The sequence below is a fragment of the Triticum urartu genome, unplaced genomic scaffold (assembly GCF_003073215.2).
Source record: "Triticum urartu cultivar G1812 unplaced genomic scaffold, Tu2.1 TuUngrouped_contig_4421, whole genome shotgun sequence".
NCBI classification, from domain to species: domain Eukaryota; kingdom Viridiplantae; phylum Streptophyta; class Magnoliopsida; order Poales; family Poaceae; genus Triticum; species Triticum urartu.
Window position 1 is genome coordinate 1 of NW_024115009.1, and position 10,973 is coordinate 10,973.

At 45.8% G+C, this 10,973-nt stretch overlaps 1 protein-coding gene across 1 annotated transcript; it reads right to left on the reverse strand.

The window, feature by feature from the left end:
* Positions 1-3,469: 3,469 nt before the first annotated feature.
* On the reverse strand, positions 3,470-7,498 carry LOC125527799 (probable flavin-containing monooxygenase 1). The gene is made up of 5 exons (XM_048692310.1): positions 6,414-7,498; positions 4,979-5,216; positions 4,575-4,750; positions 4,100-4,452; positions 3,470-4,017 (listed from the first exon to the last, which is right to left on the reverse strand). The coding sequence occupies exons 1-5, from the start codon at positions 6,852-6,854 to the stop codon at positions 3,666-3,668; spliced, it is 1,560 nt and encodes a 519-aa protein (XP_048548267.1). The 5' UTR covers positions 6,855-7,498; the 3' UTR covers positions 3,470-3,665.
* Positions 7,499-10,973: the final 3,475 nt, after the last annotated feature.

Sequence of the window (10,973 nt, forward strand, 5' to 3'; positions counted from 1 at the left end):
GTCATGGCCCCGAGCTTGCCTGCGAAGCTGTCCAGGTCGTCGCCGTCCGCCATCCGCAGTTGCTCGAACTCGCCGCGAAGCGACGCGAGCCGGGCAGCCCGCACCCGATCGGCGCCGATGAAACGCACCTTGAGGGAGTCCCATACCTCCTTCGCGGTGGGCTTCGTCGACACCGGCAGCAGCACCTCCTCGGGAAGCGCCCCGAGAAGCATTGCCCTCGCCATCTTGCTCTTGCCGGCGTCAACCACCGCGTTTTCCGCCGGAGCAACCACCCCCCACAGCCCCTGGGCATCAAGCTGCGCCTCCACCTTGATTGCCCAGGAGATGTAGTTCGTCGTGGTCAGCGGCGGGACCTGCAGCGAGTACATGCCGCCACCACCACCGTGCGGTACAATCGCCATGGCCGCCGGCGATCACCTCCGAAAACTGGGCTCTGATACCAATTGTTGGTGTTTACCCTAAACCCTAGCCTGCCTCTCCCTCTCTCTCTCTCTGCACCTGATCTGCACAAGAAGAAGAAGACCGGAGGAAGCAGAAGGACACAGGGACACGGTGGTTTTCCGGCGCAACAACGCCAATTCCACAAGCTCGTACTCGACATCGCAGCTGTTACAACGAACCCTTCGAGGGTTTTATACCCGGGGTAGACGCTGGACACGATCCCCACGTCTACACCCGTCCGAGCGCTCGGTCCGGCCCGCTCTGGCCGCACTCACCCCGCGCACGATCGCGCCCTGGACACGGCAAGCCCGCAACGGCCCGACTTGGTCACCTTGACCCGTTCACCAACAGCTGCGCCTGGTCCGGCGCAACGCATACACGCACACGCGCGCGCCCCTACCCTAATCTACGCACGCACACACGCACGCCCGCCACGCTCCCGATCTGTCCCGCGCGCATATAGACGCACGCCCGACACGATCACCGTGGCTTATTGCCAACACTTCGACCACCATTGGTGACGTCGGCCGCACGCCGATTGGCGGCACAACTGTCGTCAAGTCTTCTTCTCTGCTGGCCCTCCGACTCCTCGACATGGCGTACAACTTGTGCAGGTCCCTCGTCTATGCATGCCCGGTGCTGGTAACACCGATGCATGGCTTCGTCCATGACGTGTCCCCGGGCCTGGCAAGCCTGGTGCGACGCTTCGTCAACTTCGTCTTCGTCCATCTACGCATGCCCGGTGCTAGAAACACCGACGCATGTGTTCGTCTATGACGTTTCCCCGGGTTTGGCAAACCCAGCGTGACGCCTTGTCAACATCATCTTCTTCCTGACGCACCACTACTTCAACACCACTGCGACCATACTAACTTGGCGCCCCCTTGTGCATGCGGCTCCACGGGGACTTCCTCGACACCGGCCACCCCGACTCGACATCGACCACGACATCCTTCGCACGGCTACCTTGACCATGGCTACACCACCCTACGCTCTCGGCTACATCGACAAACGGCACAAAGGGCTACCGCCTTGTGAGCAACCTCGTCGGTTTCCACTCCAGCCACGGCTTCCATGATGCATCGACCGTTATGATTGTGTGTGTGTGTGGGGGGGGGGGGTCCGTCGGTTTGCCTTCGGATTCTTCTCCAATCTCATCGTCGGCTGCGTCGCTACCGTTGTGACTGCGGGGGGATGTTGAGTATCGTGATTATTAGGAAAGCTAGGATAGCGCAGGATTATTCTACCTTTCCTTGTACTCCAAGATGAACATGTACTCCTATATATATGCCCATGAGGCTCAAGCATTACAACAACCATTTCACCAATCCTCTCTCTCCCTTCTAACACCGGCGACAAGGACATGGCGAGCAGGACAGATGGGCTGCAGCGGCCAGGTGTCGGGGCTGTCACATTGTTCGTTCATTCCAACCCCGTCGAGCAAGGGGAAGAGCATGAGGTCCACGTTCTCGTCTCCGCATCCGCCAACTGAGAAGAAAATATGTCAACACGCCATGAATCCCCATCCTTGAGCTGTCAATGGCAGGGGTCCTCACAACGCCGGCACACCGTACTTTTCTACATGGTGTTCTTTCTAGGTCTTGACGTCTACATTTTACTTCTAAAGATAGACTTTTTGAGTGACAATTAACCGCAACATTGAGAATTCAATCGTGTTGAAAGACCTTGCGTGGTTGAATGCCCAGAACTGGACAAGCAGTCTGTGATCGCATGCCTTAGTTCCCTATTGCCTCCCAAGCCTAGCTAGCTTGCTAACATATACAATGGAGATAAAAAATTAAGGCATCGCTATTCTTACAGGAAAAATTTAAGGTGTTGCGTGGATGGGCTCAAAGCCCAGTGGTGATGGGGGTGTGGTTTCACCCAACCGACCTGAGTTTGATCTCTCTTAGGCCGAATTATGTGTCTCACATTATTTCTTTAAACAATGTCGATTGCCAGAATGGGAAGCAAATATGACATATCCATATATCTCATAAAGCTTGGTTTAATTTGAAATTATGCATCACTAGAAATGTACTACCTTGCTGCTCTCTCTAGGTTTTCACATACTAGCACACTCTGCAATTTATAGAGCCGCTGCAGAGGCTGGGACAGTAACCTCTTCCATTATCTCACACCCTCTTATTACTTCTTACCTATCTTGTGTCCTCGAACTTTAATATAGCTGTCATTGATGCATGATTGGGCATACATGTCATCTTTTGAAAAATATGCAATCAAAGATTTGGCTTTGGGAAGTGTCATTTTAGATCAAAGGGAGAACATGCTTATTGACCGGAAGTCTTTGCCACAACGTCGACCAAAAAAAGCCCTGCCTTCCCACATCACCCCTCATAGTGACTGGGAGGTAACCCTACATCATCACTGATGGGCTTCTCCTCCTCCTCCCTCACTTCCACCAGAAGGTGCGGCCGAGCGAAGCTCAACGGAGGCGGGGCCTCTTCGTCCCTTTGCGCGTAGGGCCGGTGCAGTCAGACGGCCCGGGCCCAAGGCATGGCGCTGGCCCTGGGTACCTCAACGTGGTTGGCACGTATGTGTGGTGACGATGTGACAGGCAGTGCTGTGTTTTCGCACGCCCAAGGTGGCGGTGGGTGCTGCGGGGGGCCGCCTATTTGACCATCTTAGAGAAATTTGGGATATAAGGCAATATGTTGTGAAGTTATAGTCCATCACAATTTTGTTATTCTATTTCACTAGTCAAGTTTGAATTGTTGTGTGTGGTCTTTGCTAAAAAATAATGGAAGTATATATCCCACCCAAGGATATAGAGAGTAACACTGTTCCAAACGATGACATAGTCTTTGCTTATATACTTTTGTATCTTTTTGAGGTGAGTAGATTTCCACTCACTCAAATCTTACATATGTATTGTTATTATTGTTTTGTAGCAACGTACGTGCAATTAGCTAGGGATTAGTAATAGACAACAGAGGCTAACATTATATATAATTCTGCATATATATAGTATACTTTCAATAAGGGATTTCTAAGAGGCACGAGTATATGGTATAATAATTGTGCCTATGCTTTTATTTCTTCCTTGACATTGGATATTACTACACTAGATTGGTGGACCGAACAAGCCACCAACTGGTCCAGGCACAATACCGTACAATATTATGACAAGAAACCATGCAAGTATGTAAACACGAGGGGTCTGGTAGACAACTTATACACAAGTGCAAACATATGATCTACTATTACTTGGGGTGAAGATTAACATAATCACAAGGACCATAAGGCTCAAATAATTCAGAGAAAAAACCCTTCTTCCTTCTTGGGTTACATCCCATGTCCTGGCATAGTTGATCATTATACCATATATGAACAATTCCAACACATGACCTACGGAAATAGTCTCGAGAGTAGCGCTTCATGAACTTCTCCCATTCAAGGACATCCCTCTGCATTTCTTTGACACTTGGCAATCTGAAACCACCATCCATAAAATGTGATATCCACTTGGACATAAGCTCTGTTGTATAGATATTTGTCAAGCTCTCTGAATAGCCGATGACCGCGAGCTGTGGAATCTTTGGATGGATGCACTCCCTAAAATAAGGAATTAACATACTCTTCAAAATCAAGACGTTCAAACTACATAAATATGATGCATATATAGCGAGTTCATTACCTATAAAGTGGCACGGTCGTTGATGTTGAGCCAACGACTATGCTCTGAAAGTATTCTGATGTGAACATGTCCTTGATCTTTTGATCACCCTTGAATCCGGTTCCAAAGATAACGATGTCACTCTTTACTGGAGTACATTCACCTTCTACATGCACACCTTCTTCACAAAAGCTGAATGTTTTTGACTTCTTAAGAACGATGCTACCTTCCTCCAGATTCTTGTAATGATCCTTTGGTGCAATGGCAGCCACACATGCCACTAATCCCTCAAAAAAGCTATGGTCAGGCACCATGTGATGTTTCTTCATTGCAATGGAGTAGTAGCTCTCAGCAAACTTCGAAAACATCAACCTCTACTCAACACAAACAAGGCAAAACATGCATGTTTGGATTTAGTCCAAACAAAACCATTTAAACTTTCAATGATGACAAGTTCGATTACAATTTAATACAAAAATATAACATGTTGTACTACCAGTGGAGTCAAGACAGTAGCCAACATGCTGAGGAGAAAGCCTTCACCAGGCTTGTGAATAAGTAGTTCGGCGAAGCGGGTGAGATAGAAATTTGATATGTGGACACCCCAAGCATAGTAGTCTGGTATAATCCAACGCTTTGTTCGTACTACCATTGTGCATGGGTTTTTGGTACCTAAAGAACTAATAAACAATTAGTAATAAAATCATAGCCTTATTTTTATCATACCAATGCAACTATAGAAACTAGGAAAACATAACATTTGTAGACAATGACACTTTTGATAATGGAAAAAACTGGCTATATATAATAATGCTTAGGTTACCACTCTAAAATTGATATATCAACCTTCTTGCAAGAGGAAAGGAGATAATTTTATTGTAAGAAAATGACGTTGTGTACCATTCATGTTTGCACATTCATTTGCAATGTCTACTGCTGATCTTAGGTAGCCAACAACAGTCACACGCTTGTCCTTGATCATCTCCCTAGCTTTTTTGCCTCCCATTTTTGAGTACTCCATGGAGTGGATCACTTTCCCGTCAAACACTTCTGGGCCTTTGCCAATAGGAAATGTAGGTATGTTGGGCACACCACTGAACCTCCCAACACAAAGAAGCACAAAGTCTGCCTTGTGTACCTGGAAATGAGGGGAAGTGGAATTGCACAGACAATCCGAATTATTGCCATTCATTTACCCGAGAGGTTAAATTTAGAAGAAGAAAAGCGTGATCTGATAGTTGACTACTTATTTGTTTGCATGGTAAATTCCGATCGTAAGATTAATTAGGGTCACACTATCCATTGCATCTGGGTGTTTGGTAGTGTTGTTTGATTGTAAAAGTTGGACATTCTATATAACCAAATAGGCGATGCCCACTAACTCATTTCTATGTGCAAGCATGCAAACTAGGTACACAATCATGCATAGAAAAAGGCCCCCCTCCACTCATGGAACCATGGATGGGAATTTGCATCGTATAATGCTACCTATATTCAATAAAAAAAACCATACAACAATCAAATACAATAAATCATATGTATTCTTAGTTCTGGTCCTCATATTATTAATACAAATATTTATGCTCCGTACTATCATGTCTCACTGAGATATATTGCAATCAATTCTCTTAATTAGCAACACATGTGGTACATTTTATTTTTGTGTATGATCAGTGCCGGATGATATATTTTTTGGGATGCCGGGTGATGAGTTGGTGGTAGAGAAGTGGTGCCACTGTAATAATTCGTGGAACCGTGCTTCGCTATCATTCACTTACCATCCCTCAAGATGAATGAATTAGGGGCAAGGCCCCTTATAACTAAAAAAGGAGACTTCGATTCCTGCTCCTAGTATTTTCCCTGAGATTCTGAAGGCTCATGGTCATCCAAGCTTGAATTTAGAACATCAAAGATGAGAGGTTACTAGTACATGGAGTATCACTTGAAGTCAGAAGATCAGAAAAGTACTCCCTCCGTTTCAAATTACTCGTCGCAGAAATGGACGTATCTAGAACTAAAATACATCTAGATACATCCATACCTGTGACAAGTAGTTCGGAACGGAGGGAGTAGATGTTGATTTATTCACTTCCAGTGGTCACATGCCATTTTTTGGGGTAGGTGGCACTTCTATGTTGTCTGACTGTGTGAGTGTGACGTTCATGTGCCGAAAAATCACATTAGTAGGTGCAGCATATATATCATCATAAAGTCCAACGAATCAATATCACCAACAGTGCAGTGCATTGTTCTCAGCGCACCAATGGTGCCGTGTAGCCAGGGGCATACACAGTATACACATGGAAGTATATGTGCAAATATGTTGGATCCTTACCTCCACGAGGCCGTCCACGTCGGCCACCGTGAGCCACCACTCACCGTCGCCGGAACCAAATGCCTGGCCGCACCCAGCCCAGTCCTCCCACGCCGCCACCTGCTGCTCGCTGACGCCCACATACTCCATCCCGACCACCCTGCGGCCGAACCTAATGCAGTCGAGCACGCCGAAGTGCCGCGCATAGGCGTAGAGGTAGTCCGCAACCTGGCGGTGGTCGGGGAACACCTCCGTGACGGACTCCGGCCACGGGAAGTCGGAGTACTGGAACATGGGCCGCGGCGTCTGGAGCCTGGTGCACTCTGGCGCGTGCGCCCACACGCCGCCGAGGACGGTGTCCGCCTCGAAGACAGCCGGCCGGCAGCCGCGCTCCAGCAGGTGCTTGCACGCCGCCAGGCCGCTCAGGCCGGCGCCGACGATGGCCACCCTCTTCTTGTCCATGGCTGACCTTGTTGTGTGCGTGCGACGGTGTCACGGACTCACGGTGAGAATGGCGTCCCGCTGTGACGACTAAGCGTGGTGGTGTTTATAGCTAGTCAGTGTTGGGCTGGTTGCATAATGAACGAGTTGTCCTCGTCGCACCACTGCCGCCGTCTCTTTCGATCGCTTGTACGCTCGATCCACAACCACCGGTGTTAACGAAAATATCTTATCGTGAAGAGATTTTTTTCCACTATATTATTGAGATATAAATAAATTAGGAGAGTCATCCCACTAATTTAGACTCTAATATATTCATCCCACTAATTGAGTATATATCTAGGAGAGTAATCCACTATATTATTAGTGGGATGACCATATTAGAGATTTGTTCCGCTACATTATTAGGATGACTCTCCTATATAAATTAGTGGGATGACTCTCCTAAACATGCGGGGCATCATCTACTCCTAGTTCATTTAGATCTTCTCCTTGTAACTTAAGACTCTCTTCCGTGTGGAAAGCTATTCTAAAGGTGAAGAGTACTATTTGGCCGGCAGAAAAATCATGCTAAACTGTGGCAGCATTGCCAGGTTGTGGACGGACCCTTGAACAATAATGACTCCTTGTGTATCAAGTTCCCTTTGCTGTTCTCAGCATTTGCCATAAACAAGATATCACTGTCTCTGAATGGGGACTGTCTTTCGTAGATATATTCACCCCCCCCCCCCCTCTCTGTTGGAGGAGTGGGTAGAGATGCGAAACTTAATAAACTCTTTTTTTCTGTGAAGAACTTAATAAACTCTTGGAGCTTAAATTAGTTGCCTGACCAGATCAGGTGGAGCTTGGGCCCTAGATAGAGCTTTACTACCAAGTTTGTCTAAGAATACCTTTGAAAAAAGGGTTAATTAGATAAATGCCACTCCAATTATGGCAATTCATAAAAATGCTACTGCAATTTCCAAACTTTGAAAAATGCCACTGCAATTTTTGCAAACTTTGAAAAACGCCACTCCAGACTTTGAAAAATGCCACTGGAAATTGCATGAAATAGCATTTTTCAAAGTTTGGAAATTGCAATGGCATTTCTCAGAATCGCCAGATTTGGAGTGGCATTTATCAAATTAACCCTTTTTCGGATCAGGCTTCAACCTCAAGAAATTGGAGTGGCATTTTTTTGGATCAGGCTTGGGTCTAGTGTTGACTAGAGACGTGATGACCAGGCTCTCAACATCTATTCTTCCTTTTCTTGGGCTGGTAACCAAAAATGCTCATCATCTATTTAAGAAGTGGGTAGAGATGCAAAAATGCTCAACATCTATTCTTCCTTCCTAAACCCTAGACCTCTCAACATCTATTCTTCCTTTTCCAAGTAGCCAGAGTAGCATGGCGTACTGTTGGCTCAGTTTTGGGTACTAAGCTCCGTCCAAATAAAATTTGGCAGTATTAATTACTCATGATGTTATGTTTTCTTGCCGGATGGAGCCAAATTCTATACATTCCGTCTTGCTGCAGTGTGTTGGGCAATCTGTAATTTCTGTAACAAAGCAACCTTTGAATTTAAAATGCCCAGGTCTCTGTTTCATCTGGTGTTTTCTGCTTGTGTATTTCTCAAATACTGGGCAGGATTGCTGAAAGGTGAGGATCGGAAAGCAATGGTACATGGTGCGCGGCCGCTCGAGACAATGCGGCGACGATGATGAGGATTTATGCTGCTTCTGATGACATGGCAGAGACCTGAAGCTTCACTGGCTGCATCGCTCGTAGTCTTTTGCCTTGTATACTTTGGGTTTGCTGGTTACTGCTCCTGCGCGAGTAGTTTGGTTGCCTATGCTCGCCTGTGAGCTTCCCCTAAACCCGTTTGAACTCTTCCTGCCTTTTGGGTAGTTTGCTCAAAATTGTCGTCGGGTTTTCGCCCCATAGCAAGTGTTTCCACGACGGACACTTGCAGTGGGTTTTCTGGTGATGCATTGAACTCGCTTTTCCCATTCTTTGTTTTCTTTAAACTTGGTCGGAGGGAGAATGGTTGTATTTGCTTATGTAATGGAAAGGGGTTATGCCCCGTTCAAAAATAAATAAATTCTTTGTCTTCTTATATAATAGAACTCAGAGCATAACAAGTTGTAGCTCGTTAAAAAAAGAGAGAAAATTTACTCAACATTTAATTTAATAAAAGAATTAAATGAATAACAGGCTGTTTTATTTTTTTGAGAAAATGAATAACAGTCTGTTGAGTTAGCCGTGGCATCATCCGGTCCAGAAGCTCCTGGCTTGGACACACTGATGCACCAGTATCACCATGACAATCTGTCTCCTTAATGCTCCCTTTGATCGAACAACCGGTTGTTTCCGTTTGGAGATAGCTTTTGCATGTCCTGCTCGCTGGCCGGAAGCTAAATCAATCAGGTTCAGCTCCTTTCCGTGCGTGTGCCTCCGGCCGTGCGAGTTTGGATGTGCGCAACACACGATGCCCCAAGATTTGCATGCGTTGGATCCCTATTGCCTCCCAAGCCTAGCTACCAGGATCATACGTGGAGATGAAAATTGAGGCCATGGCACTGCCAGCATGGAAAGCAATATGATCGAGCTACGTTTGTCAAGTTCGGTTGGGTTCCAGTCCATGCATCACTAGAATCCGGAAACGAAAGTAGCTTGCTATCTCCGCTAGGGGTGTTTTCATACTAGCTAGCACGTAGGCACATTGATTGCTATCTCCAGAAACCATCCTCTTTCATCAGGGGAAAATCATTGCTTACTTCCTACCACACCTATTGTGCGTCCTTCAACTTTACAACAGCTCCTAGTGTTGCATAATGTCAATACATTTCTCTGCAAATTTAAATAGTCAAAGATTTTGGTAATTGGAAATATCACCTCGAATCAGCTGGCGGCAATGCACATTGATTGGCCATTACCGTTGTTGTTATACATGTTTCTTTTGACAGGCAACACTTTCCAAATGCATAACCGGAGGGAAACGCTGTCATGTGGGCGAGTTTACATTTTACAACCACCTGCTATACCATTGACAGGAAAACGTATTTGTGTCATAATTTTCTTTGAAGGCGAACCCAATTTGTATTGTTAGGTTGTGGTAATCCCCAACATTTGTGCTCATATTGTGAAAATGTAACACCGTAAAATAAGCTTGCAAGATTTCAGTCACCATGCAATCTGTTTTTTGTCCGACTATCAAAATGTAAACATCAACCGTGAATCTCCACGTGTGCGACATGCAGAAACAGAATGCGGCGAATGTATTTCATCAAACACCTTCTGATTTAGTCACAGGAACAACTTGTTGTGACTGCAACTTTTGGGGGCTTTCTTGTGTTGTTAAATTACAACCTTGTGTCCTAGATGGACTCTTCTTGACCTCGGACTAGAGAGCACTTCTTAAGTGTGACTAGCGTAGAAATATGCGATGAGTTCAATGAGCGTTGGTGCATTGTACTCCTCTGTTACTGACGTCCTTGCTTTGCTTCTGCTGAGGGGCATTTAGTTCTCCGGTGATTAAGCAACAGAATGTTGAAAATTTGCAGAGTGGCAAAAGGTGTGTACTTGCATGTGCAACACATCTGCGAAGGGTTGTGCGCCTTAGATTCTCGTTGCGTCCTAAGCCTATAGCTGGCTAGGTCTAACATACTTTGGAGATCAAAATCAGGGGATGTTCTGTTTCGAAAAAATAAATCAGGGGATGCAATTGCCAGCGTAGGAAGCAAATATAGTCTAGCAGCGTTCAGCGAGTTCAGCTAAATACTAAGCCATGCATCACTGGAAAAGAGCAATACTAGCACGTAGTCTGCAATTTATAGAGCTGTCACATGCATGTGATGATGCGTATAGAGGATAGCAGAGTGATTGCCACTATCTAAAACAATAGTTAGTTCTTACCTATCTTGTGTACTTGAACATTAAACTGGCTTTCATTGATGAGTGATGGCATATATCATATCTCTGAAAAACTATAATCGAAGATTTGGTATTAGGGTATTTAGAGATATCATTTCGAATCGACGGATGTGATGCTAGGCAGGCGTTCATTAGCCTGTACTGTTGCAGTAATGTTAGCAATATCTTGCAAAAAGAACGGGAACTTATGTTAAGTTCTTTGAGGAATGATATGGTGAATAACTATGG

What these genes read in the sequence shown, in the direction of transcription:
- LOC125527799 (XM_048692310.1), bottom strand. Translation starts at nt 6,854, where the DNA reads ATGGACAAGAAGAGGGTGGCCATCGTCGGCGCCGGCCTGAGCGGCCTG. An exon ending in TGAATGTGCAAACATGAATG is followed by an intron (nt 4,751 to 4,978) that starts GTACACAACGTC and finishes TTAGTTCTTTAG; the next exon opens with GTACCAAAAACCCATGCACA. An exon ending in ACGACCGTGCCACTTTATAG is followed by an intron (nt 4,018 to 4,099) that starts GTAATGAACTCG and finishes TCCTTATTTTAG; the next exon opens with GGAGTGCATCCATCCAAAGA.